Genomic DNA, 25,483 nt, shown 5'->3' on the forward strand with positions numbered 1-25,483 from the left:
AACTAAATATAAGAATAATAATGGAGGTTCATACAATAATATTTTACTTTACAGATACGGAAGTTCCTCTATCACCATGTGATCCGTCACCATGTGGCGCCAACGCTATATGTAGTCAGCGAGACGGCGCGGGATCGTGTTCGTGCTTAGAAGGATATCAAGGAAATCCATACGAAGGTTGCCGTCCCGAGTGTGTTTTGAGTTCTGATTGCTCTGCTGATAAGGCATGCATCAGAAATAAATGTGCAGACCCCTGCCCAGGAATATGTGGCACTTATGCAGAATGCACTGTCATAAATCACGTTCCGTCCTGTGCATGTGTAAAGGGATATTCAGGAAATCCATTCGTTCAATGCAGTAGGGCGGAACCCCCAACAGATATTCGACCTTGCCAACCATCTCCATGTGGACCAAATAGTATTTGTAGAGAAAATGGAGGACTAGCTTCATGTGAATGCCTCCCTGATTATAGAGGTGCTCCGCCAGATTGTCGCCCAGAATGTACTGTAAGCAACGAATGTCCGCCAGACCGCGCTTGCCATAGATTAAGATGTGCCGATCCCTGCAGCGGAACTTGTGGCATAGGTGCTCACTGCCAGGTCATCAATCACAGTCCGTTATGTAGCTGTCCAGCAGGAACAAGTGGTGATCCGTTTACACGATGCCTTGAAATTCAAATTCAATACGAACAACCAGATAGACCACCACAACCTTGCCAACCAAACCCTTGTGGACCTTACAGTGAATGTCGCGCAATTAATGGCAACCCTTCGTGTTCCTGTCTTCAAGGTTACGTAGGTTCTCCACCTGGATGTCATCCGGAATGTCTTGTAAACACTGATTGTCCATCACATCAAGCTTGCATCGCTGAAAAATGCAGAAATCCTTGTGAAGGGTCGTGTGGTTTCAGAGCAGAATGTCGTGTACATGATCACATACCGATCTGCAGTTGCCCATCTGGTCTGTCTGGAGATCCCTTTATTCAGTGCGTAGAAGCAGTTGGTAAGTAAAGTTTATATACTCTTAATATAAAATAATAACTCTGACGACAATATAGGATTGTAGATAATGATTGATTTATGTATTTACAGTGACACCAACACCCTCACCAGATCCTTGCAATCCATCGCCTTGTGGTAGCAACGCCATCTGTGACTCAGGCGCATGCTCATGCGCAGCCGGCTACTTCGGTGATCCTTACAGCGGCTGTCGTTTGGAATGTAGTACAAACGGCGAATGTGCGCCAACTAAGGCTTGTCAAGGAGGAAGATGTATCGATCCTTGTCCTGGAGCTTGTGGGACTAGCGCAACATGTTCTGTCAATAACCATATCCCATCATGCACTTGTGCGCCGGGTTCAACCGGTGACCCCTTCTCATTCTGTACAAAGATTAAAGAAATCGGTAAATACCAATTTAACACGTATTAATATTTTACATGTTCATTGTCGGTAACCAACAGTAATTAATACATGCCTTTTTAACCTGCAGATGTTCCTGCAGTGTCTCCTTGCTCTCCATCACCATGTGGCCCGTATAGTGAATGCACAGTGAGCACCAATGGCGCTGCCGCTTGTTCATGTCGATCGGGACACATCGGATCTCCGCCATCTTGTCGGCCAGAGTGTCTCGTGAGCTCAGAGTGCAAGTTACAATTGGCTTGCATCGATCGCAGATGCCGTGACCCTTGTGAAGGTGCTTGCGGTCGAGGCGCACGATGTCAAGTTATCGCACATTCACCAATATGTACTTGTAATGACGGCTTCACTGGAGATCCATTTACTTTCTGCTATCCGAAACCAGGTAACAACATTTATATATTATGTCAATTGCACCTGAAATTAAGAACTTAAAAATAATCTTTATACTAATATCACTTTTATCTATATCAACAGCGGCTCCGCCTGAACCCACTGATCCTTGCCAGCCATCACCATGTGGACCGAATTCAATTTGTATAAAATCGGGAGAAACACCAGCGTGTAGTTGTCAGCCTGGATTCATTGGAGCTCCTCCAAATTGTCGACCAGAATGTACCATCAGCGCCGAATGCCCAGCGGCATTAGCTTGCGTTTCACTGCGATGCACAGATCCTTGCATACAAGCTTGTGGTCCACGTGCAATTTGTTCAGCAGTTGACCATCGTGCGACATGTGCATGTGAACCAGGCCTAGAAGGCGATCCATTCCAGGGTTGCTCTCAACCTAAAGGTAAGAATATATATCTGCTGCACAACGTACAAATAATATTGATATTTCACAGTTTCAAATATAAATGAACGAAAAAAGTTGATAATAGTAACAGAACATAAATAGCCTTCCCTCAATCAACTGGAGGGGGTATGGAGCATTCTCCACCTCGTTACTCCATTGCGGGTTAGTGGTGTTTTTATACGGCTAATAGCCGGGACCAACGGCTAAAAATAAAATACCTATAGAATTTATAAATAAATGACTAGAATAAATGGAAACGCAAAGAAAAGGTTATAGATTTGATGATAAAAGCATTTAACCCTCTGCTTTGCAAAGCGTCATAATTAAGGCTATAAGACGAGCTTATTGTAAAAAAAAGATGAGTCACGCCTCACACGGTTTACTAATGTCTACAATGAATTGTGCCGCAAAAGTGCTAGTACTTGGAGACTGAGTGATGACCATGCCCATCGCTTGGTTTAGAGGTGTTAGCGCAGATACGGTATTAATTCATATAAGCTTTAAACATAAGCCTTCGGACAAGGACGGTGAAGTATAATTATTTAATCGTTTAGATTTTGAAGTGCTTCCAGAAGGGCCGTAACATCTTTGATATAATCCATGTGAAATTAATGCCTATGCTTGAGACCGGAGCACGCGGAGATAACCTAGCACTTACAGTAAGCTTGTGCCGTCCGCCGTGACGGACGCTTTTGGACGGTGCGCTAGACAGTGACGCTGTCGCCGGATTAAGAAGGTCACTAAACGACGCCGAACCCAGCAAGCTTCGACTAACGCTTCGGACCAAGTAAGTGCTTCTACGGTGACAGATTTGTGATTGGGTAAGTTTTTATTATTTTATTTAAAATACTTTTCAGTTCCTCCAAAACTCGAGTACTTAAACCCATGTGAACCTTCGCCTTGTGGGGCGAATGCCGACTGTAAAGTACAAGGAAATGCTGGGTCTTGCACCTGCCTGCCTGACTATTTTGGAGACCCATATCGTGGCTGCAGGCCAGAGTGTTTAGCCGATTCGGATTGTCCATTGACTTTAGCCTGTAATAAGAACAAGTGTATAGATCCCTGTCCAGGAGTATGTGGATATAACGCAGATTGTTACGTTACAAACCATAAACCGGCGTGTAATTGTAGAATTGGATACACCGGAAATCCAATGTCTATATGTTCTATTATACGTGGTAAGCTATTGTAGTATTTAATTTATATTATATTTTGTACAAGTACATCTAATAATTTGGCATTACTTTTCAGAAAATGACGTTTCAGTTATAAACGTTTGCAATCCATCGCCTTGTGGTATCAATGCAATTTGCAAAGAAGTAAATGGTCAACCAGTGTGTTCATGTTTATCAAATTTCATCGGAACACCGCCTAATTGCAGACCTGAATGTGTTGTTAATTCTGAGTGCAAACCAAATAGAGCGTGTGTTAATCAGAGATGTGTAAATCCTTGTCCAAAACCATGCGGTCAGAACACTGAATGTAAAGTCATCAATCACAGCCCGGTTTGTTCGTGTAGACCTGGTTACTCAGGAAATCCTTTCACCGTGTGCAGTTTAGTGTTACGTAAGTTAAATTGTATTATGTATTAGTATTGTTTGTCCCAGCATTAGTATTGTTACTATATTTTTTACTTTCTATTACATAATATTCTATCTGCATAAGTATCATGTTCTCAATATTAAATGATATTTCAACAGAAACTTTACCAAGCGTTGCAGCACCATCAGACCCATGTATGCCTTCACCGTGTGGACTTTATGCAGAATGTCGTAATAATAACGGATTGGCATCCTGTTCCTGTTTACCATCTTATATTGGATCACCGCCATATTGTAAACCTGAATGTGTTGTACATTCTGATTGCCCCAGCAATCGAGCGTGTGTTTCGGAAAAATGTAGAGACCCCTGTGAGGGCTCATGTGGTATATACGCACAATGTTTTGTGAACAACCACGTGCCAGTTTGCTTGTGTCCAGATGGATTCACTGGTGACCCATTCAGACAGTGTATACCAAAACCTATAGAAGGTGCGTCTTTCATAAAATATTATTTCTAAGCATAAAACATTACGGCTCTGTGAAACGTGTTGTAATATTTTTCTTTATTTGCTTTTAGATACAACTGTAGCCATTCCAAGTGATCCATGCAGGCCTAGTCCCTGTGGACCGAATACAATATGTAATAACGGCATTTGTTCCTGTATAGAGGATTATCATGGAGATCCTAACTTAGGATGTCGTCCCGAATGTGTTTATAATACAGACTGTCCTCTTGACAAAGGTTGTCAACGCAACAAATGCGTTAATCCTTGCATCAACACCTGCGGAATAAACGCCATCTGCGATGTTATGAATCACATTCCAATGTGCACGTGCCCGAAGGGTATGAGCGGTAATGCATTTGTGGAGTGTCGCCCCGCAGCAGGTATATATATTTTTTCATAATATGATTGAGTCACGTCAGGGGCCTTTGGCGGCTCAATAATAACCCTGACACCAGGGTTGATGAGGTTGGTTATTCACCTCACAACCCACACGATAGGGGGAGGATTGTGATAATATATTCATGCAAACATTTACTTTATACCCACATTTCTATTTCAGTGGTACAAACAAATCCTTGTAACCCGTCTCCGTGTGGACCAAACAGTCAGTGTCGACAATCAAACGGGCAAGCAGTATGCTCATGCGTGCCAGGCTATCGCGGCAGTCCACCCACGTGTCGACCAGAATGTGTGGTCAGTCTCGAGTGTCCGCTGAGAGAGGCATGTAACAACCAAAAATGTGTTAATCCATGCATAGGAGCTTGTGGTGTCGCAGCTGTTTGTGACGTAATCAACCATAACCCAATCTGCACATGTCCACCATCGTTCACCGGAGACCCATTCGTTAGATGCTCCATTATAGGTAATGTATCAAAAAATGAATAAAAATTCAGCAGCTCACCTATTGTGAGCAGGTATTGTATTTAATAACAATTTCGTATCATTTCAGTTGCTGAACCGCCTCAGGTTAACCCTTGTGAACCGTCACCTTGTGGACCGCATTCAACATGCAAAGTTAATGGTGAAACACCTATTTGTGCTTGTTTACCAACCTATAAGGGTTCTCCTCCAAACTGCCGACCGGAATGTATCAGCAATAGTGAATGTGATTACAATTTGGCCTGCAAGAATAACAAATGCTCTGACCCTTGTATAGGAGCTTGTGGATCTAACGCAGAATGCAGAGTGGTCAGTCATGTTCCTATGTGCCTTTGTCAAATTGGGTACACTGGAGATCCATTTTCATACTGTAGTCCACAGCCCCTAATGGAGCCAAATGAAGTATTGACACCTTGTAATCCAAGTCCCTGCGGATCAAATGCCATATGCCGAGAACAAAAGGGCGTTGGCTCGTGTACGTGTCTGGAAGGATATTCAGGAAATCCATATGAAGGTTGCAGACCTGAGTGTATCGTCAATTCTGATTGTCCCTTGAACAGAGCTTGTTCTAGAATGAAATGTATTGACCCATGTCCCGGCACTTGCGGGTCGAACGCTTTATGCCAAGTTAATAATCACATGCCGACATGTTTGTGCCAGCCAGGTTATACAGGAAATCCATTCAGCTACTGTACCATCATGCAAGAACGTAAGTGCTTACTCTATTCTTTTGAATATGTATGTAATAACGATTACCATTAAGGTAAATATTAAATGTGTTAATTATTAAATGTCGTTTTAGCTGTAGTTGCGGAAAGCAATCCATGCAGTCCTTCGCCGTGTGGACCAAACAGTCAATGCAAAGAAATGAATCAACAAGCAATTTGTTCATGTTTACCTTCATTCAACGGTTCGCCTCCGAACTGCCGACCTGAATGTGTTGTAAGCTCGGAGTGTTCTTCAAACCTGGCATGTGTGAATCAAAAGTGCGTCAATCCGTGCATTGGAAGTTGCGGTCAAAATGCCAATTGCAATGTCATTAACCACAGTCCAATATGTGTATGCAAACAAGGCTTGACGGGAAATCCATTTACAAGATGTTATCCCATAAAAAGTAAGTATTTGCTGCAAATACCTAATTAAATGATTTCATGCATACAACAAACCTACAGTGATATAATTTTGTTACAGTATCGCAACCTCCGACTAATATACCAGTGAATCCTTGTTTGCCATCACCTTGTGGCCTATATGCTGAGTGCAATAATATCGGAAGTGCACCGTCTTGTGCTTGCCAGCCCGGATACATGGGAAGTCCACCGAACTGCAGACCAGAGTGTACAATTAATTCAGAGTGTCCTAGCAACCAAGCATGTATTAACGAAAAGTGTCGCGATCCATGTCTTGGCGCCTGCGGTTTAGAAGCACAATGCACGGTGTTCAATCACATTGCCCAGTGCGGATGCATAGAACGTTACACAGGAGATCCATTTAGCCGTTGCTTCCCGATGCCACTTGAAGAAGGTAAAGCAAAATATATGAACAAAACACTCTCTAAAATATCGCTCATTTCAATATAGAATTTTTAAAACTTCTCTTTTTATTTCAGAGCCCTCCACTGATCCGTGTAGCCCATCACCTTGTGGGGCAAATGCAAATTGTAACAATGGGTTGTGCACTTGTTTGCCCGAATACCTAGGCGACCCATACGTTGGATGCAGGCCGGAGTGTTTAATGAGTACCGACTGCCCACAAAATAAAGCATGTCTTAGGAACAAATGTATAGATCCTTGTATAAACACTTGCGGACGAGATGCAATTTGCAATGTCTATAATCACATACCTATGTGCACTTGTAGAGAGGGATTCTCTGGAAACGCTTTCTTTGAATGTAGGCCATTTATTGCGAATGACAACATCAATCCGTGCAATCCCTCACCGTGTGGACCTAACAGCCAATGTCGAGACATCAATGGGCAAGCTATTTGCTCTTGTTTACCCAGCTATGTAGGAGCGCCGCCAACTTGTAGGCCAGAATGTGTTTCAAGTGCGGAATGTGCTCTTAACAGAGCATGTTCAAACCAGCGTTGTATAGATCCATGTAAAGGAACATGTGGGGCTGGTGCGCAATGTCAAGTCATAAATCACAATCCAATATGCTCCTGCCCCTCTGGTTTTACTGGAGATCCATTCAGCAGATGCATCGTACAAGGTAATTTATACTTTTGTTCTCTTACTCCTCTATCTTACAATTACAACAAGATCATTTCAAAAAACAATGACGTATTTTCTTTTTCAGAGATCAACTATACACCACCTTATGTCAATCCATGTGAACCTTCTCCATGTGGCCCTAACTCGATTTGTAAAGAAATAGGTGGTTCACCATCCTGCGCCTGTCTAGATAATTACACAGGAAGTCCTCCAAGATGCCGCCCTGAATGTGTGGCTAATTCAGAATGTCCAAACGAACTGGCTTGTATCAATAACAAATGCAGAGATCCTTGCATTGGATTATGTGGTCAGGGTGCCGAATGTAGAGTTATCAGTCACTCTCCGCAATGCTTGTGTCCACCTGGTTACACTGGAGATGCTTTCAGAGGATGTAATGTTTTAGATGTTCCTCTGACACCCTGTACGCCTTCACCATGTGGACCTAATGCTATATGTAAAGAACAGAGAGGTGCTGGATCATGTGTTTGCTTGCCAGACTACATAGGGAACCCTTACGAAGGATGTCGTCCAGAATGTGTAGTGAACTCGGATTGTTCCAGCAACTTAGCTTGCATTCAAAATAAGTGCAAAAATCCATGCATAAATATCTGTGGAACAAATGCCGTGTGCAATGTCATTAACCATACACCAAAATGCGAATGTCTGCCAGGTTTAATAGGGAGTCCGTACCAAAATTGTTACGAGCCACCGCAAAGTGAGTTTCTTGTTTTTGTTTTTAGAATTCTTGTTAATGTTGCGTTGAGTTTTAAAGGTGTTTAATTCGATGCGAAACATCGAATATAAAAAAGTAGTGTAATAATTAATCATGGATTATTTTTTACAGATATACCATCAGTCACAAGAGACCCGTGTGTACCATCACCATGTGGGCCAAATAGCGTGTGCAAAGTATCTAATGACCAAGCTGTATGCACTTGTCAGCCTGAGTTTGTTGGTACTCCACCTGCCTGCAGACCTGAATGTCTTGTCAGCTCTGAATGTACTCAACAACAAGCTTGTATACGTCAAAAATGTAGGAATCCATGTGAAGGCGTTTGTGGGCTAAACGCGGAGTGTAAAGTCATCAATCACAGTCCAGTATGCACATGTCAATCACGTTACACTGGTGATCCGTTCAACAGATGTTATAATTTACCAAGTAAGGACTTGAATTATTTTATTCATTGACTGACTGAGTGACTCTTAATCATAATGACACTGCAATCCTATGTCACCGCCTGGCTTCCCGAACGAGGCAACGCGCGCCGTATCGATACTTGTTATTAATTTATCTTTAATGCAATTTTCACTATCAGTTGGTTACCTATCACGTTAGTCTAAAAGAAAGCTCAGGTTAAGCGTGGGTACTCAGTTTATCTTGCTATGGATCTGACTAGCCCAATTGGGAATATGGTCGTGCGCCTATGTTTCATAATCATAATACATAAATTAATTCCTTGTTACAGTTAACGATGTAGTGCTTGTTCCAACAAATCCTTGCGTACCTTCTCCCTGTGGACCGTTCTCTCAGTGTAGAGATATTAATGGAGTTCCGTCATGCTCTTGTTTGCCTCAATACATGGGAAGTCCGCCGAACTGTCGTCCAGAATGTACAATTAATACTGATTGTCCAAGTGACAAGGCGTGTATCAACCGGCGGTGCATTGACCCCTGCCCCGGTTCATGCGGTATCAACGCTAATTGCAGAGTACAATCCCACTTGGCTATTTGTATTTGTAACGACGGGTACATTGGTGATCCATTCAATAGCTGCTCTTTGAAACCTGAAATGGGTATGTTTATGTTTTCATTCAATAAACAATGTTAAAACGTGGTGCAAATAATTTAATCAGTAATTAATTAATTATTACAGATACAACACCAGTAAACCCCTGCAATCCTTCACCGTGTGGACCCAATGCAGTCTGTAATGACGGCGTCTGTACCTGTCTGCCGGAATATTCAGGAGACCCGTACTTCGAATGTCGCCCTGAGTGTACCATGAGTTCTGATTGTCCCTTAGATAAAACTTGCGTCAGAAACCGTTGTGTCAATCCTTGCATAAACACATGTGGAGTAAATGCCAACTGTGAAGTCGTTACCCATATGGCAGTTTGTACGTGTCCACCAAAAACCACAGGAAATGCGTTTATTCAATGTAACCCCATTAGAGGTAAGAATTGATTGATTCAGGTGACTTTCATTTTAAATGTTCTATATGCAAATTCTTACTCAAATTTTATTTTACAGATGTTTTACCAGTAAATCCTTGTCAACCTAGTCCTTGTGGATCAAACAGCCAATGTAGAGAATTTAACGACCAAGCTGTATGTTCCTGCTTGCCTGGTTTCCGTGGAGCACCACCAGTATGTCGACCAGAATGCGTTTCAAGTTCTGATTGTCCGCTGGACAAGGCATGCAGCAATCAAAAATGTATAGACCCCTGCCAAGGAACATGTGGTATTGCAGCTAAATGTCAAGTCGTCAATCACAACCCAATATGCAGTTGTCCTTCTGGTCTAACAGGAGATCCATTTACAAGATGCATATCAATTCGTAAGTTAAACCTATATCACACGTGACTGACATTTACTTAATTGACATTGTTTGTAATTTTTTTTAATTGTTACAGCAGTCGCAATACCATCAACACCGGTAAACCCTTGTCAACCATCTCCATGTGGTCCTAATTCTATTTGTCAACCAACGGGTGGAGAGATACCATCATGTCAATGTATGCCTGAATTTATTGGAGCACCACCAAATTGTCGTCCTGAGTGTATAGCCAACAGTGAATGTGCCCCTCAAACGGCTTGTATAAATAGAAAATGTCAGAACCCTTGCGTGCAAGCTTGTGGTGCAAACGCAGAATGTAGAGTTGTTAGTCACACGGCAATTTGCATCTGCCCTGAAGGTTACACTGGTGATGCCTCTATACAGTGTAGCATTAACGCTATTTCTGCGTACGAGCCATTATCTCCGTGCACTCCATCACCGTGCGGTTTGAACGCAGAATGTAGAGAGCAATCTGGAGCTGGCGCTTGCGTGTGTGTGCAAGGATACTTTGGAAATCCTTATGAAGGGTGTCATCCTGAATGTTTGGTGAATTCTGACTGTTCAAGTAATAAAGCTTGTACAAGAAATAAGTGCATTGACCCGTGTCCAGGAACGTGTGCAGCGAACGCCGACTGTCAAGTAGTGAATCATTCGCCATTGTGTACATGTCGCGCTGGATACACCGGAGATCCGTTCCGTCAATGTATTACTATACGTAAGTTAAATATTATATTACTACACCCTTCGAAATGTACATGTCCAGGTCTAGTTAGACGCCATCACGTAATACTAAAATTTATTATTATATTTTTAGAACAAATTGAGGTCGAGACCAATCCATGCCAGCCATCGCCATGTGGTCCCAACAGTCAATGTAGAATATCAAACGGTCAAAGTGTGTGTTCATGTCTACCTGAGTACAGAGGTTCTCCACCAAACTGCAGACCCGAATGTGTCGTAAGCACAGAATGTCCAACAGATAAAACCTGCAAAAATCAAAAGTGTTTATCTCCGTGCCCAGGAACTTGCGGTCAAAATGCTGATTGCAGAGTTATTAATCATAGTCCCATATGCACGTGTCAAAACAAATATACAGGAGATCCATTCTCCAGATGCTATATAATTCCGAGTAAGTTATTATATAATATTCATTAATTGCAAATAGTTTACTTGTTGTATAAACTATTTTTTTGTAAAAATAAGGACATATTATTAATTTATAATTTTCTTTCTAGCACCACCACCAATTCCGGCACCTGATAGAGATCCCTGCATTCCGTCACCTTGTGGCGCTAATGCACAATGTCGAAATATTGGAGGCACGCCATCTTGCTCATGTTTACCCAACTTCGAAGGAAGTCCACCAAACTGCAGACCTGAATGTAGTATAAACGAAGAGTGCCCTAGCAATCTTGCTTGTATTAATCAGAAGTGCAGAGACCCTTGTCCTGGTTCCTGTGGAATAAACGCAAACTGCCAAGTCATCAAACACTTTTCCGTTTGTACCTGCATAGATGGCTTCACTGGAAATGCGTTTACACAATGTACACCAATACCGCCGAAAGGTAAAACATAGGACTAAAAGAATAATCATATTCATAGCTGTTACAGAGTATTTTAAAATATAATTCTATTGTTTTACAGTACAAGACGACCCATGCAATCCTTCGCCCTGTGGAGCCAACGCAGAATGTTTTAAAGGGCAATGCACATGTTTACCTGAATTTCAAGGTGATCCTTATTCTGGTTGTCGCCCTGAATGCGTCCAAAACTCAGAATGTGATCGCAGCAAAGCTTGTATTCGTAATAAGTGCATGGATCCTTGTCCCGGCACTTGTGCCCGTACAGCAATTTGCAATGTTATTAATCACATACCAATGTGCAGTTGTCCAGAAAGAATGACCGGCAATGCATTTGTTGAATGCCGTCCTGTTTTAGGTACGTTTTAATGACTTTCGGATTTTTAATGACGGCAGACGATTCGTGGAATTGCGTCTAATTAATAGTGTTTAACACATTTCAGAAGCAGTAATTGAAAATCGTTGTCAGCCTTCTCCATGTGGCCCTAACAGCCAATGCAGAGAAATAAATGGTCAAGCCATTTGTTCCTGTGCACCAAACTACATAGGATCACCACCAACCTGCCGACCTGAATGCACAATAAGTGCAGAATGTCCTTTGAGTCAAGCGTGTAGTAATCAGCATTGTATTAACCCATGCATTGGCTCATGTGGCGTAAATGCTGAATGTAAAGTTGTAAATCATAACCCAATTTGCACTTGTCCAACATCATTCTCCGGGGATCCATTTTCAAGATGCTTCAAACTTCGTAAGTATTTTAATATCACTTTCATATATTGTGTCGCTATTATATTGGTACTAATATTTAATAACTATTAAAATTTTATAAATCATTACAGCGGATCGACTGCCAGAACCCGTACATCCATGCACACCTTCACCTTGTGGGCCAAACTCTATTTGCAAAGAAGTTAACGAAGCCCCATCATGTACTTGCTTGGAAGGATTCCAAGGTCAACCACCTTACTGCAGACCAGAATGCAGTAGCAACGAAGAATGTTCTCTTCATCTCTCGTGCATTAACATGAAATGTAAAAACCCTTGCGAAGGCGCTTGCGGCACCAATGCAGAATGTAAAGTTGTTAGCCACTCGCCTATTTGTTTATGTCCCTACGGATATACTGGTGATCCGTTTTCGGCATGCAGACAAACTCCTTTGCAGATTGAACCATTAACTAATCCATGTTCGCCTTCACCTTGTGGCGCTAACGCTATGTGCAAAGAAAGAAACAACGCTGGGTCATGTAGTTGCATTGAAGGTTATTTCGGTAACCCGTACGAAGGTTGTCGACCAGAATGTGTAGTCAATACAGATTGCCCCTCAAATAGAGCTTGCGTCAATAATAAATGTGCGGATCCTTGTCCAGGAAGTTGTGGTACTAATGCAGATTGTCAAGTAGTCAATCACTCACCTTTATGTAGCTGCATAAATGGGTTTACTGGAGATCCATTTAAATATTGCGTATATCAAGGTAAATTTTTTAGTACTTGACAAAACCTTTATACATTTTTTTAAGTGTTATACATTTTAATTATAATAATGTTCATCCATTTTTTAGAGCCAACACCTCTACCTGCTCCCGTGGATGCCTGCTATCCATCACCATGTGGACCCAACAGCCAATGTAGAACTCAGAACGGTCAAGCTATATGCTCATGCTTACCTGAATACGTTGGTTCGCCACCTAATTGTCGACCAGAATGTGTAGTGAGCTCAGAATGTCCACACGACAAGGCTTGTCTCAAAAACAAATGCGTAGATCCTTGCCCAAGACCTTGCGGCCTTAATGCCAACTGCAAAGTAATAAATCATAGTCCAATTTGTTCATGTAAATCTTCATACACCGGAGATCCATTTACTCGCTGTACTCCAATTCAATGTAAGTAACAATCTTTCAAATATTTTATAAGATGCCTAACGTTAATCTTGATAGTAAATTGTGTGCTGTAATATATCTTTTTTGCAGATGAACCAATACCAGAAATTAAAAATCCTTGTATTCCGTCTCCATGTGGTCCTAATGCTGAATGCAGAGATATTGGCGGCAGCCCATCATGTTCTTGTCATCCAACATTCATAGGAAGCCCTCCAAATTGCAGACCAGAGTGTACTATACATCCTGACTGCGCCAGTAACCAAGCATGTATCAATTCAAAATGCCGCGATCCTTGTCCTGGGTCATGCGGAGTGTCAGCTACATGCAGTGTGCTTAATCACATACCCATCTGTACTTGTATTGAAGGATATGTAGGAGATCCATTTACCAGCTGCAGACCTAAACCTTTAGAAGGTATGATTGTGTTCTTTTTTTTAAATAATACACGCTAAAATTAGAGATTGAAATGACGTTTGGGGATTATTATTTTTTTCTTTTTCAGTGGAACCTAATATACTAGATGCATGCGCTAATATAAGATGTGGTCCGAACGCTCAATGTGTTAACGGCCAGTGCCAATGTTTACCAGAGTATCATGGCGACCCATACTTCAATTGTCGACCAGAATGTGTATACAGCACCGACTGTGATCAAAACAAAGCTTGCGTCCAAAGAAAATGTGTCGATCCTTGTATCGGAGCCTGCGGTCAAAATGCCATCTGTCAAGTTATCAATCACATTCCAATGTGTAGTTGCAATGCTGGATTTACTGGAAATGCCTTTGTCACATGTAATCCTAATAGAGGTATGTACTTAGAGTAGTTATTAACAAAAAATATCTACCGTATTAAATTGACAAAAATAATCAATAAATCCTTATGTTACAGCTACCCCTACTGAACGTCCATGTAGTACGGCAGTATGTGGTCCAAACAGTCAATGTCGAGAGATAAACAAACAAGCCGTATGTTCATGTCTACCCACATATCTCGGCATACCACCAGCTTGTAGGCCTGAATGTGTGTCCAATTCTGAATGTCCACAAAATCAGGCTTGTATGCAGCAAAAATGTGTAAATCCTTGCATAGGGGTATGCGGAGTAAGAGCAACATGCGAAGTGGTGAACCACAATCCAATTTGTGCATGCCCACCAGCTCATTCTGGTGATCCATTCGTACAGTGTACATTTGTAGCAAGTAAGTATTCAAACACACATACGGAGACATGAAAATAGTAGAATACAGTTTTGTAACTAATTTACATTTATGTAGGTAATTTACTTATAACGCACTCGTATTTTAGACGCACCTCCAGTAGAAGTCAATCCGTGCCAGCCTTCACCATGTGGACCTAATTCAATATGCCAAGAAATCAACGGAAGTCCATCGTGCACATGCATGCCTGAATACAAAGGACAACCGCCTTACTGTAAACCGGAATGTATCAGTAACAGTGAATGTCCTACACAATTGGCTTGCGTTAATTTGAAATGTAAAGACCCATGTGTTGGAACTTGTGGTGCAAACGCTGAATGTCGCGTAGTTAGCCACTCAGCCATGTGTATATGTCCACAAGGATATGTTGGCGACCCATTTACACAATGCTCATTACAAGTTTATACTGAAATTTTAACACCCTGTTCGCCCTCACCTTGTGGATCTAATGCTGTATGTAAAGAACAAAACAAAGTAGGCTCATGCACATGTAATGAAGGATATTTCGGAAATCCATATGAAGGATGCCGTCCAGAATGTGTGAGTCACTCAGATTGTCCCGGTAACAGAGCATGTATTGGAAACAAGTGTCAAGACCCCTGTCCAGGAACCTGCGGAGTTAATGCCGAATGTACAACAGTTAACCACTCTCCAAATTGCGTTTGCGTTGTCGGTTATACCGGCGATGCATACCGACGGTGTTCTCCAATAACTGGTAAATAGTTTGTGACTATGTAGCTATATTATAAGTGGCCCTAATTCACGCAGACACCTTCTAATTTTATTTTAAGTAATACCTGTCATTTTCTTATCTGTCGTCTTAAATGGCATCTGTAGGAATCAGCACATAAGATTTTCCTCTAACTAACCGAAATCTTTAATTTCAGTACCCGATCCGACTCCAGTGAACGTCTGTTATCCTAATCCATGTGGGGCTAACAGTCAATGTCGCGAGATCAACGGTCAGGCAGTTTGTAGCTGTATGCCAAATTATTTCGGCCAACCACCAGCTTGCAAGCCGGAATGTTTATTACACTCCGATTGTAGTACTGACAAAGCATGTGTAAATCAGAAGTGCGTGAATCCCTGTCCCGGTCCATGTGGACAAAGAGCTGAATGTAGAGTATTCAACCACAATCCTATTTGTAGTTGCACTACAGGATTTACAGGGGATCTTTTCACGAGATGCTATCCCAAACCAGGTAATTAATAGTTTCATATTAATATGAAACAAAATTCTTACGTTTAAATTCAAAATATTTAACTTCTAATTTTTAACTGACTAACAATTAAAATACAAAATAACGGGTTCTTACCGCGTTTAAAGTAAAAACAATGACAATGACTAACAATTAGTCAAAAATTACTTGCCTGAAAATAAAGAAATTTTGTATTCATCTATTATTTTGTTTAATAGATTTTAGGAAGAGAATGCTAAAATCATTATTATTACAGCCATATTACCGTCATTGGATGAGACGAGGGACCCCTGTGTACCATCACCCTGCGGTCCGAATTCCATTTGTCGCAACAATGGTGGACAGGCATCCTGCTCATGCTCTCCAAATTACTTAGGAAGCCCACCGAACTGCCGACCAGAATGTGTTACAAATCAAGACTGTATGAGCTCACTAGCTTGTATAAATGAAAAATGCAAAGACCCGTGCCCTGGGTCTTGTGGTCAAAATGCACGCTGCTCAGTACTTAATCATGTCACCATCTGCACTTGTCTTGAAGGGTTCAAAGGAGATCCATTTACGCAGTGCATACTACAACCGATAAAAGGTAAAGAAACTAACAAAAAATATATATTTACATTCTCTATGAACGAATTGAAATAGTAATAAAACATTGTTATTTGCCCTAGATCCTGCACCCCTTGATTTATGCAACCCTTCACCATGCGGCAGCAACGCTATATGCAATAACGGCGACTGCACGTGTTTACCAGAATATCACGGCGATCCTTATGTCGGTTGTAGACCGGAATGTACTGTCAGTACAGATTGTCAAAGAGACCAAATTTGTGTGAGGAAAAAGTGTGTAAGGCCCTGCCCAGACACCTGCGGCAGTAATGCTATATGCGAAGTAATAAACCATGTTCCTATGTGCAGCTGCCCAGCTGGTTACACTGGCAACTCATTTGTAGCTTGTAATCTGCTTCAAGGTAATTAAATGAGAACCTATATGTATATTATTATTATTATACTAGTATTTTTAAATTGATTTTCTTTATACTTTATAATTTTGACATATTTTATTACAGCACCTTTGCCAACAAATCCGTGTAACCCCAGCCCCTGCGGACCCAACAGCCAATGCAGAGAAATAAATAACGTTGCAGTATGCTCATGTCTACCAAGCTACTCGGGCAACCCACCAACTTGCCGGCCTGAATGCACCACAAGTGCTGAATGTCAACTTAATAAGGCGTGTAATAATTACAAATGTATCAATCCTTGCACTGGAGCTTGTGGTATTGGAGCATTATGTGATGTGATAAATCACAATCCCATATGTTCATGCCCTAACGGTTTCACCGGAGATCCATTCAGTAGATGTATTCCAAAACGTAAGTAATATTTTTTTATATTTAAAATAACTGTGACAATGATATACGAGCAATTTATAAAAATTCAAACCGTTAATAAGTTTTAACTTTTATTCCCTTATTTGCAGCACTTGAAATCCCACCCCAAGTAAATCCTTGCTCACCGTCGCCATGTGGACCTAACTCTATCTGCCAGGCTATAAATGATTCGCCTTCTTGCTCGTGCATGCCTCAATATGTCGGGGTACCACCTAATTGCCGTCCAGAATGCACAACGAACAGCGAGTGTCCAAATCACTTAGCGTGTATTAACAATAAATGTGGGGATCCTTGTACAGGTGCTTGTAGTTCCTCGGCTCAATGTCGAGTAGTAAGTCACAGTCCTAACTGCGTTTGTCCACCTGGTTACATTGGAGATCCGTTTGTGTCATGCAATTTGCAACAACATGCTCCTCCAGAGCAACGACCAACACCATGCACCCCATCACCATGTGGAAGCAACGCTATCTGTACAGAGCGTAATAATGCCGGCTCATGCACTTGTTCCCCTGGTTATTTTGGAAATCCCTATGAAGGATGTCGGCCCGAATGCACAGTTAACTCAGATTGTTCGTCAAATAGAGTATGCCAGCAAAATAAATGTCAAGATCCGTGCCCAGGCACTTGCGCATATAATGCGCAGTGCCAGACTGTGAATCACGTTCCCATATGCACTTGCTTACAGGGATACACAGGAAATCCTTTCCAATATTGTAACATTATTATACAACGTAAGTATACGTGTGATTACTAAGTTTTAATTTTATAATATTGTCAAATATATGCACCTTTACATATACAATATTTTTTTTACAGAAATCGAGACATCGAATCCTTGTACTCCATCACCATGCGGTCCAAACAGTGTTTGCAAAGTAGTAAATGAGCAAGGCGTATGCAGTTGTCTTCCGGGATACCGTAACTCCCCACCTAACTGCAGGCCCGAATGTGTTGTTAGTTCTGAATGTCCGACAAATAGAGCTTGCATTAGTCAGAAATGTAGCGATCCATGCGTAGGTCAATGTGGTCAAAATGCTCGGTGTCACGTGATAAACCACAGTCCGATTTGCTCTTGTATAGACCGATACACAGGTGATCCATTCAGCAGATGTTATCTAATGATAGCACCAGTAGAAAATGAACCACTAAAGAACCCATGTTTGCCATCACCCTGTGGACCATTCAGTCAATGTCGGGACATTGGAGGTATTCCATCCTGCACATGTCAGCCCAACTACATAGGTGCACCACCGAACTGTCGCCCAGAATGTACAATTAATGCCGATTGTGCAAGTAACCTGGCATGTATAAATCAGAGATGCAAGGATCCTTGTCCAGGGTCATGCGGAATAAATGCTCAATGTTTTGTGAAAAATAACATGCCAATTTGTACCTGCTTAGACAATTATATCGGCGATGCTTTCATCGAATGCAAATTACAACGTATGTATTATTGTCAAAACTATATACCAAAAGATTTTAAGAAAACTTGATCATTCATATTTCAAACTTTTTGCTTACAGAACCTCCTCGTGATGAAATAGATCCTTGCAATCCTTCGCCATGTGGTGCAAACGCAATATGTAATAGCGGTGAATGCACATGTCTTCCGGAATATCAAGGAGATCCCTACTTTGAATGTCGACCTGAATGTGTACTAAGCTCAGACTGCGCACAAGATAAGGCATGTTTCCGTAACAAATGCGTGAATCCATGCAACAGCGGCGTATGTGCAAGCAACGCAATTTGTGAAGTTATCAATCACGTTCCCATGTGTAGATGTCCAGAAAGTATGACAGGAAACGCTTTCGTACAATGCGTTACATTAATAGGTTAGTTAAAACAGTAGTAAATATACAAAATTTCTTAAGATATGATATTAATTACTTGATATGATATTAATCTGACATTTAATTTTCTTTCAGTTGAAACACCACGACCTTGTCAACCCAGCCCATGTGGACCTAACAGTCAATGTCGTGATATAAATGGGCAAGCAGTATGCTCCTGTCTATCTGGATTCATAGGAAGCCCACCTTCCTGTAGACCGGAATGTGTAGTCAGCACTGATTGTTTACCTAGTGAAGCTTGCAGCAACAGGAAATGTATAAATCCTTGCCAAGGAGCATGTGGAATTGGAGCCCAATGTCAAGTGATTAATCACAATCCTATTTGTTCGTGCCCACCATCGAATACAGGAAATCCATTTGTAAGGTGTATTATACAAGAATTTACTCCCGAGCCTGTGAATCCATGCGTACCATCTCCTTGTGGACCTAACTCCGTTTGTAAGGAAACTTCAGGTGCGCCCTCGTGCTCTTGTCTTGCCGGATTTGTTGGGTCACCACCTTATTGCAAGCCAGAATGCATTAGCAATTCTGAATGTCCCACACATCGCGCCTGCATCAACGAAAAATGCATGGATCCTTGTGTTGGATCATGTGGCGCCAACGCAGAATGTCACGTCATAAGTCATTCGCCTTCATGTTCTTGTATATATGATTACACAGGAAATCCATTTGTAGAATGTCACAGAATAGAAATAGTACAAGATATTACAACACCATGTCAACCATCTCCCTGTGGCGCTAATGCTATATGCAAAGAATTTAATGGCGCTGGCTCTTGCACATGCTTGCCAGAGTATCACGGAAATCCTTACGAAGGTTGTAGACCAGAATGTTTAATTAACACCGACTGTCCGTCCAACAAGGCATGTCTGCAAAATAAATGTCAGGATCCCTGTCCAGGAGCTTGCGCACCAAATGCAATTTGCCAAGTGGTTAATCATGCTCCTTCTTGCTCATGTGAACGTGGCCATACTGGCGATCCATTCCGGTACTGCACTCCTGAACGTGAGTAAAATTTAAAAGTAAAATTTCGCTAACGTGTTTCTATGCAAGTTGCTAATAATGATTCCTCCTTATTTGCAGAAGTTGCGCAAATACCAATTAACGTTTGTCAACCATCACCATGTGGGCCAAACAGCAAATGTCAAGAAGTAAATCAACAAGCAGTATGCTCATGTTTACCAAATTACATTGGATCTCCACCTGGATGTCATCCAGAGTGCGTCGTAAGCACCGAATGTTCTAGAGATAAAGCTTGTATCAATCAGAGATGTGAAAATCCGTGTCTGGGAACGTGCGGCATCAACTCTGAATGTAGAGTGATCAATCACAGTCCAATATGCCAATGCAAGCAACGTTACACCGGTGATCCATTCACAAGATGTAATCCTTTGCCACGTAAGTAACAACATGTTTATCTGTTTTTCCAATTCTACCTGTATAAGCAACATGCCTATGTCATTATTTGTATTCTTTTATTTTAGCCCCTGTTGCCAATGTCGAGTTAGAACCATACAGAAACCCATGTCTGCCTTCACCATGTGGGCCTAATGCAATATGCCAAGAGATTGGAAACATACCATCGTGCAGTTGTATGCCAACTTATATCGGAAGTCCGCCGAATTGCAGGCCTGAGTGCACAATCAACGCTGAATGTCAAAGTTCTCAGGCATGCATTCAACAAAAATGCCGTGATCCATGTCAAGGATCATGTGGTATAGGTGCATTATGCACAGTATCACGTCATACGCCCATGTGTACCTGTCCCGAAGGATATACCGGTGATGCTTTTAATGTTTGTAATCCAAAACCACTTGGTAAGTAATATTTTTAATACAGCTATTTTCATCGTTAATAACATTATAACTTAATAAAACATTGTGCCAATTACTGTTACTTTACTACTGAATACTAGAAGATTTAATCATTAAGTTTTTGTTTTAGAATTAGACATCGTCGACAAATGCAATCCATCTCCCTGCGGTTTAAATGCCATATGTAGAGACGGCAACTGCTATTGCATTGAGGAACATCAAGGTGACCCTTACGTTGGCTGTCGACCCGAATGTGTTCTAAGCTCAGACTGCTCAAGAGAGAAAGCATGTGTAAAGAACAAGTGTGTCGATCCTTGCAGAGGCACATGTGCTTCGAACGCTATTTGTGAAGTGTTAAACCATATACCTATGTGCAGCTGCCCTCAAGGAATGACTGGCAACGCATTCTATAATTGCGATCCTATACAACGTAAGTGATAAAAACAATTGTAAAACATATGTTTCTGGCTAGGCTTCTTAAAATTCTTCTACTAAACCTTTATTAAATTCCACAGTGCCAAGTCTGAAAAATCCATGCCTTCCATCGCCTTGTGGACCAAACAGTCATTGTAGAGAAGTGAACGGACAAGCAGTATGTACTTGTGTACCAGGATATAGAGGTAGCCCTCCATTATGCCGACCTGAATGTGTTGTAAGCTCAGATTGCCCCTCCAACAAGGCGTGTAGTAACCAGAAATGTATCGACCCCTGCATCGGATCATGTGGCGTTCAAGCAAAATGTAATGTTGTAAAACATAATCCTATCTGTATTTGTCCAGCTTCATATACAGGAGATCCATTTGTCAGATGTGTGCCATATAGTAAGTATCACAAAGGTAAAAAATAATAATAACACTTTTAGTCAGCAAAATACATAATGGTATGTTTATTTTTAGGACCACCACTTGCCGATGTGACACCTTGCACTCCTTCTCCGTGTGGTCCTAACTCTATTTGCAAAGAAGCATCTGGCTCTCCTTCATGTACATGTATGCCGAACTTCTTTGGATCGCCTCCATATTGTAGACCGGAATGTACTAGCAATAGTGAATGTCCGTCTAATCAGGCATGCATAAACCAAAAATGTAAAGACCCTTGCGTTAATGCATGTGGTGTAAACGCTCAGTGTAGAACAATCAGCCATTCGCCGACATGCTTCTGTGATAACGGTTACACTGGTGATCCATTCTCCAGCTGTAATTTTGTACAAGAAAGTATTCCCGATCGATCAAGTCCTTGTGAGCCATCGCCATGTGGGCCCAACGCCATATGTAAAGAGCAAAATAGAGCTGGTTCATGTAGTTGTCTGCCAGAATATATCGGAAACCCATATGAAGGCTGCCGCCCGGAATGTACTGTAAATACCGACTGTACACCGAATAAAGCATGTATTCGTAATAAATGTCAAGACCCATGTCCTGGTACTTGCGGATCTCTAGCAACATGTGCCGTGGTTAACCATTTACCAACATGCAGTTGCCCTCAGGGATATACAGGCGATCCATACCGAAGATGTGATATTCAAAATGGTAGGTAAATGGTGCTATTACTTCGACGTATTTTTACTAACATTTAACATTTATGTGAATAATTGGTTTTTCTTTTTTTCTTGAATGTTGATGATATTGGTACTCCACCTCACAACCCACACGATAGATGATGATTCTTTTTTTACAGAACCGTTACCAGAAATCCCAACTCCATGCGTACCAAATCCATGTGGACCAAATAGCGTCTGTCGTCCAGTAAATGGTCAAAGCGTATGTTCTTGCATGCCTAATTATATAGGATCGCCACCGGGATGTCGACCTGAGTGTACAGTAAGCTCAGAGTGCCCCACGGATAAGGCTTGCATTAATCAAAAATGCTCTCCTCCATGCCCTGGACACTGTGGATCTAATACTGACTGTAGAGTGATAAATCACAGTCCTATATGCTCTTGCAGCCCTAGTTTCACTGGAGACCCCTTTACTCGCTGTTATCCACAACGTACGTATTTTTTTATATCCACTTGTTTGTCTACGTTGATCACTGTTCCAAATTTTTTACACAGTTATTTTTTTAATTTCAGCGCCAGTGCAGCACATTCCAGAAATATACAAAAACCCTTGCGTCCCAAGCCCATGTGGTAATAACGCTGAATGTCGTGATATTAATGGGTCACCATCTTGTAATTGCATGCCGAACTATTTAGGAAGTCCACCAAATTGTAGACCTGAATGTGCTATTAATCAAGATTGTCCATCAAACATGGCGTGTATGAATATGAGATGCCGAGACCCCTGTCCTGGAAGCTGTGGACAAAATGCTGTGTGCACGGTGTTCAGCCACTCACCGGCTTGCTCATGCTCACAAGGATTTACTGGCGATCCATTCACCAGTTGTGCTGTTTTACCACCAGTAATAGGTAAATACACTTTTTAAAGATTTTTAAATATTCTTAATGATGTATTAATCTATTTTAATGAAATATTTGTTTATTTTAGATAATATTCCATTGGATCCATGCAACCCATCGCCATGTGGATTCAACGCTCAATGTAGAGATGGAATATGCATGTGCTTGAATGACTATCATGGAGACCCATATTTCGGCTGTAAACCAGAATGTGTAAATAACAATGATTGTCCTATAGACAAAGTATGCAGCCGCAATAAGTGTATAAACCCATGTCCAGGAACATGCGCTCCATCTGCCCAATGCAATGTGTTTAATCATATTCCAATGTGTTCCTGTCCTGAAGGAGCAACTGGTAACGCTTTCTTGGAATGTCACAGAATCGAGAGTGAGTACCATATTTGTTTTATACGATAACTTATTTGCTACACGTAATACAAACAGAATCGCACGCATAATGAGCCATCTTAGAGACTAAATGCGGAAAACAGAACCCTTAGTGGGCATACAAACAGAATATCTCGGTCTAAACCAAGTATTTTCGAAGTATTAGTGTAAATACAACATATTTACTTATCCAATCTTTCAGTTGCTATCGTGGAACCCTGCAACCCAAGTCCATGCGGCCCGAACAGTCAATGCAGACCCGTGAACAACCAAGCCGTATGCTCGTGTCTGCCAGCGTTCATTGGTAGTCCTCCATCCTGTCGACCAGAATGTACAATAAGTGCTGAGTGCCCACAAAATGAAGCCTGCAACAATCATAAGTGCATCAATCCTTGCTTGGGTACTTGTGGCTATGGAGCAAAATGTGAAGTTATCAACCACAATCCTATTTGCTCATGCCCAGCGCAATACACCGGCGATCCATTTACACGCTGTTCTCTGATAGGTAAAATTACAAAATATTGTGTTACGTTGAACTTGAAGAATCCGTTTTTTATATAAAGCATTAATTAATGTCTATTTCAGTTGCGACACCATTGCCTCCTGTCGACCCCTGCACACCATCTCCGTGTGGTCCATACTCAGTATGTAAAGTTATCGGAGAATCGCCATCATGCACTTGTCAGCCGGATTACAATGGTTCTCCTCCAAACTGCCGACCAGAATGCGTCAGTAATTCTGAATGTCCAAGCAATTTGGCATGTGTCAATCAACGATGTAAAGATCCATGCCCAGGTAGTTGTGGGTACAACGCTGACTGCAAAATTATAAGCCATGCTCTGGTGTGCTCATGTCCATTTGGTCAAACTGGAGATCCTCTAGTTTCATGCAGTCCAGTCAAAGGTAATTTGATATTTATTTAGTGAGACTTACAGTTCAATTTGTCAAAAAAGTTCATGTGACATGGTACTAAAGTGTATACATATTAATGCTCGTGACCGTACAACCGATATTGCACGTTATTTGAACAGTCATAACATCTTAATTTGAGAAGACGACTTATAGGTACTAATATATGCGTATTTACATAATGTTACGTGAGCTTTTTTGGTAAAACTCCGTAGCGAATGTGAGTCTTTTTGTTTATAGTACATCAATGGATTTAACACAAATATTTATTTTCAGACACTGTCGTAGAATATAGTTCACCTTGTGATCCTTCGCCATGCGGACTTAATGCGGAATGTACTGAGAGAAACGGAGCAGGTTCTTGCAAGTGCCTAGAAACCTACGTCGGAAATCCATACGAAGGATGTAGACCCGAATGTGTAATAAACAGTGACTGTCCACCCATGTTAGCTTGTGTACAAAACAAATGTAGAGACCCTTGTCCTGGAGTATGCGCTCCTAACGGAATCTGTCAGGTCGTGAATCACTTGCCCTCTTGTTACTGCCCACCGGGACTGACTGGCAACGCATATTCATACTGCGTGGAAATTGTAGAAGATGTAATCAAACCAGCGCCCTGCACGCCATCTCCTTGTGGCCCCAACAGTCAATGCCGTGAAGTAAATTCACAAGCAGTGTGCAGTTGTATGACAGACTTTATGGGAACTCCACCGAACTGTCGACCGGAATGCACAATTAATAGCGAATGTACGAGCGATAAAGCATGTTTAAATCGCAAGTGTGTTAATCCATGCAGAAACCAATGCGGAAGGAATGCAAATTGCAGAGTTATTGCCCACAATCCTATTTGTTCATGCCAAGATCGATTTACTGGGGACCCGTTCACTAACTGTGTACCAAGTAAGTATTTTCTCTATTTAGCAAATTTTTTATCTAAGTAAATGATATTTTATTG

At 41.5% G+C, this 25,483-nt stretch overlaps 1 protein-coding gene across 1 annotated transcript in view; it reads left to right on the plus strand.

The window, feature by feature from the left end:
* Positions 1 to 25,483, plus strand: part of LOC126367649 (uncharacterized) — a gene marked incomplete at its 5' end in the record, with an annotated part of 68,986 nt that overhangs the window by 25,386 nt on the left and 18,117 nt on the right. Inside the window, 48 exons of the mRNA XM_050011276.1 lie at positions 55 to 1,002; positions 1,092 to 1,403; positions 1,491 to 1,802; positions 1,895 to 2,209; positions 3,070 to 3,390; positions 3,464 to 3,778; positions 3,913 to 4,242; positions 4,331 to 4,639; positions 4,819 to 5,121; positions 5,209 to 5,847; positions 5,941 to 6,252; positions 6,330 to 6,662; positions 6,748 to 7,350; positions 7,438 to 8,067; positions 8,197 to 8,511; positions 8,819 to 9,145; positions 9,226 to 9,525; positions 9,603 to 9,908; positions 9,985 to 10,623; positions 10,723 to 11,037; positions 11,144 to 11,473; positions 11,553 to 11,846; positions 11,932 to 12,237; positions 12,329 to 12,961; positions 13,049 to 13,369; positions 13,457 to 13,780; positions 13,869 to 14,171; positions 14,254 to 14,562; positions 14,669 to 15,295; positions 15,468 to 15,782; positions 16,036 to 16,365; positions 16,448 to 16,747; positions 16,847 to 17,152; positions 17,260 to 17,901; positions 17,987 to 18,613; positions 18,694 to 19,002; positions 19,096 to 20,025; positions 20,104 to 20,418; positions 20,505 to 20,837; positions 20,965 to 21,264; positions 21,350 to 21,655; positions 21,731 to 22,363; positions 22,512 to 22,823; positions 22,906 to 23,241; positions 23,321 to 23,620; positions 23,822 to 24,124; positions 24,205 to 24,522; positions 24,805 to 25,428. Coding sequence (XP_049867233.1) covers positions 55 to 1,002; positions 1,092 to 1,403; positions 1,491 to 1,802; positions 1,895 to 2,209; positions 3,070 to 3,390; positions 3,464 to 3,778; positions 3,913 to 4,242; positions 4,331 to 4,639; positions 4,819 to 5,121; positions 5,209 to 5,847; positions 5,941 to 6,252; positions 6,330 to 6,662; positions 6,748 to 7,350; positions 7,438 to 8,067; positions 8,197 to 8,511; positions 8,819 to 9,145; positions 9,226 to 9,525; positions 9,603 to 9,908; positions 9,985 to 10,623; positions 10,723 to 11,037; positions 11,144 to 11,473; positions 11,553 to 11,846; positions 11,932 to 12,237; positions 12,329 to 12,961; positions 13,049 to 13,369; positions 13,457 to 13,780; positions 13,869 to 14,171; positions 14,254 to 14,562; positions 14,669 to 15,295; positions 15,468 to 15,782; positions 16,036 to 16,365; positions 16,448 to 16,747; positions 16,847 to 17,152; positions 17,260 to 17,901; positions 17,987 to 18,613; positions 18,694 to 19,002; positions 19,096 to 20,025; positions 20,104 to 20,418; positions 20,505 to 20,837; positions 20,965 to 21,264; positions 21,350 to 21,655; positions 21,731 to 22,363; positions 22,512 to 22,823; positions 22,906 to 23,241; positions 23,321 to 23,620; positions 23,822 to 24,124; positions 24,205 to 24,522; positions 24,805 to 25,428 — 19,470 coding nt within the window. The remainder of the gene's footprint in view (positions 1 to 54; positions 1,003 to 1,091; positions 1,404 to 1,490; positions 1,803 to 1,894; positions 2,210 to 3,069; positions 3,391 to 3,463; positions 3,779 to 3,912; positions 4,243 to 4,330; positions 4,640 to 4,818; positions 5,122 to 5,208; positions 5,848 to 5,940; positions 6,253 to 6,329; positions 6,663 to 6,747; positions 7,351 to 7,437; positions 8,068 to 8,196; positions 8,512 to 8,818; positions 9,146 to 9,225; positions 9,526 to 9,602; positions 9,909 to 9,984; positions 10,624 to 10,722; positions 11,038 to 11,143; positions 11,474 to 11,552; positions 11,847 to 11,931; positions 12,238 to 12,328; positions 12,962 to 13,048; positions 13,370 to 13,456; positions 13,781 to 13,868; positions 14,172 to 14,253; positions 14,563 to 14,668; positions 15,296 to 15,467; positions 15,783 to 16,035; positions 16,366 to 16,447; positions 16,748 to 16,846; positions 17,153 to 17,259; positions 17,902 to 17,986; positions 18,614 to 18,693; positions 19,003 to 19,095; positions 20,026 to 20,103; positions 20,419 to 20,504; positions 20,838 to 20,964; positions 21,265 to 21,349; positions 21,656 to 21,730; positions 22,364 to 22,511; positions 22,824 to 22,905; positions 23,242 to 23,320; positions 23,621 to 23,821; positions 24,125 to 24,204; positions 24,523 to 24,804; positions 25,429 to 25,483) is intronic.

Source organism: Pectinophora gossypiella, chromosome 6, assembly GCF_024362695.1.
Source record: "Pectinophora gossypiella chromosome 6, ilPecGoss1.1, whole genome shotgun sequence".
NCBI lineage: Eukaryota > Metazoa > Arthropoda > Insecta > Lepidoptera > Gelechiidae > Pectinophora > Pectinophora gossypiella.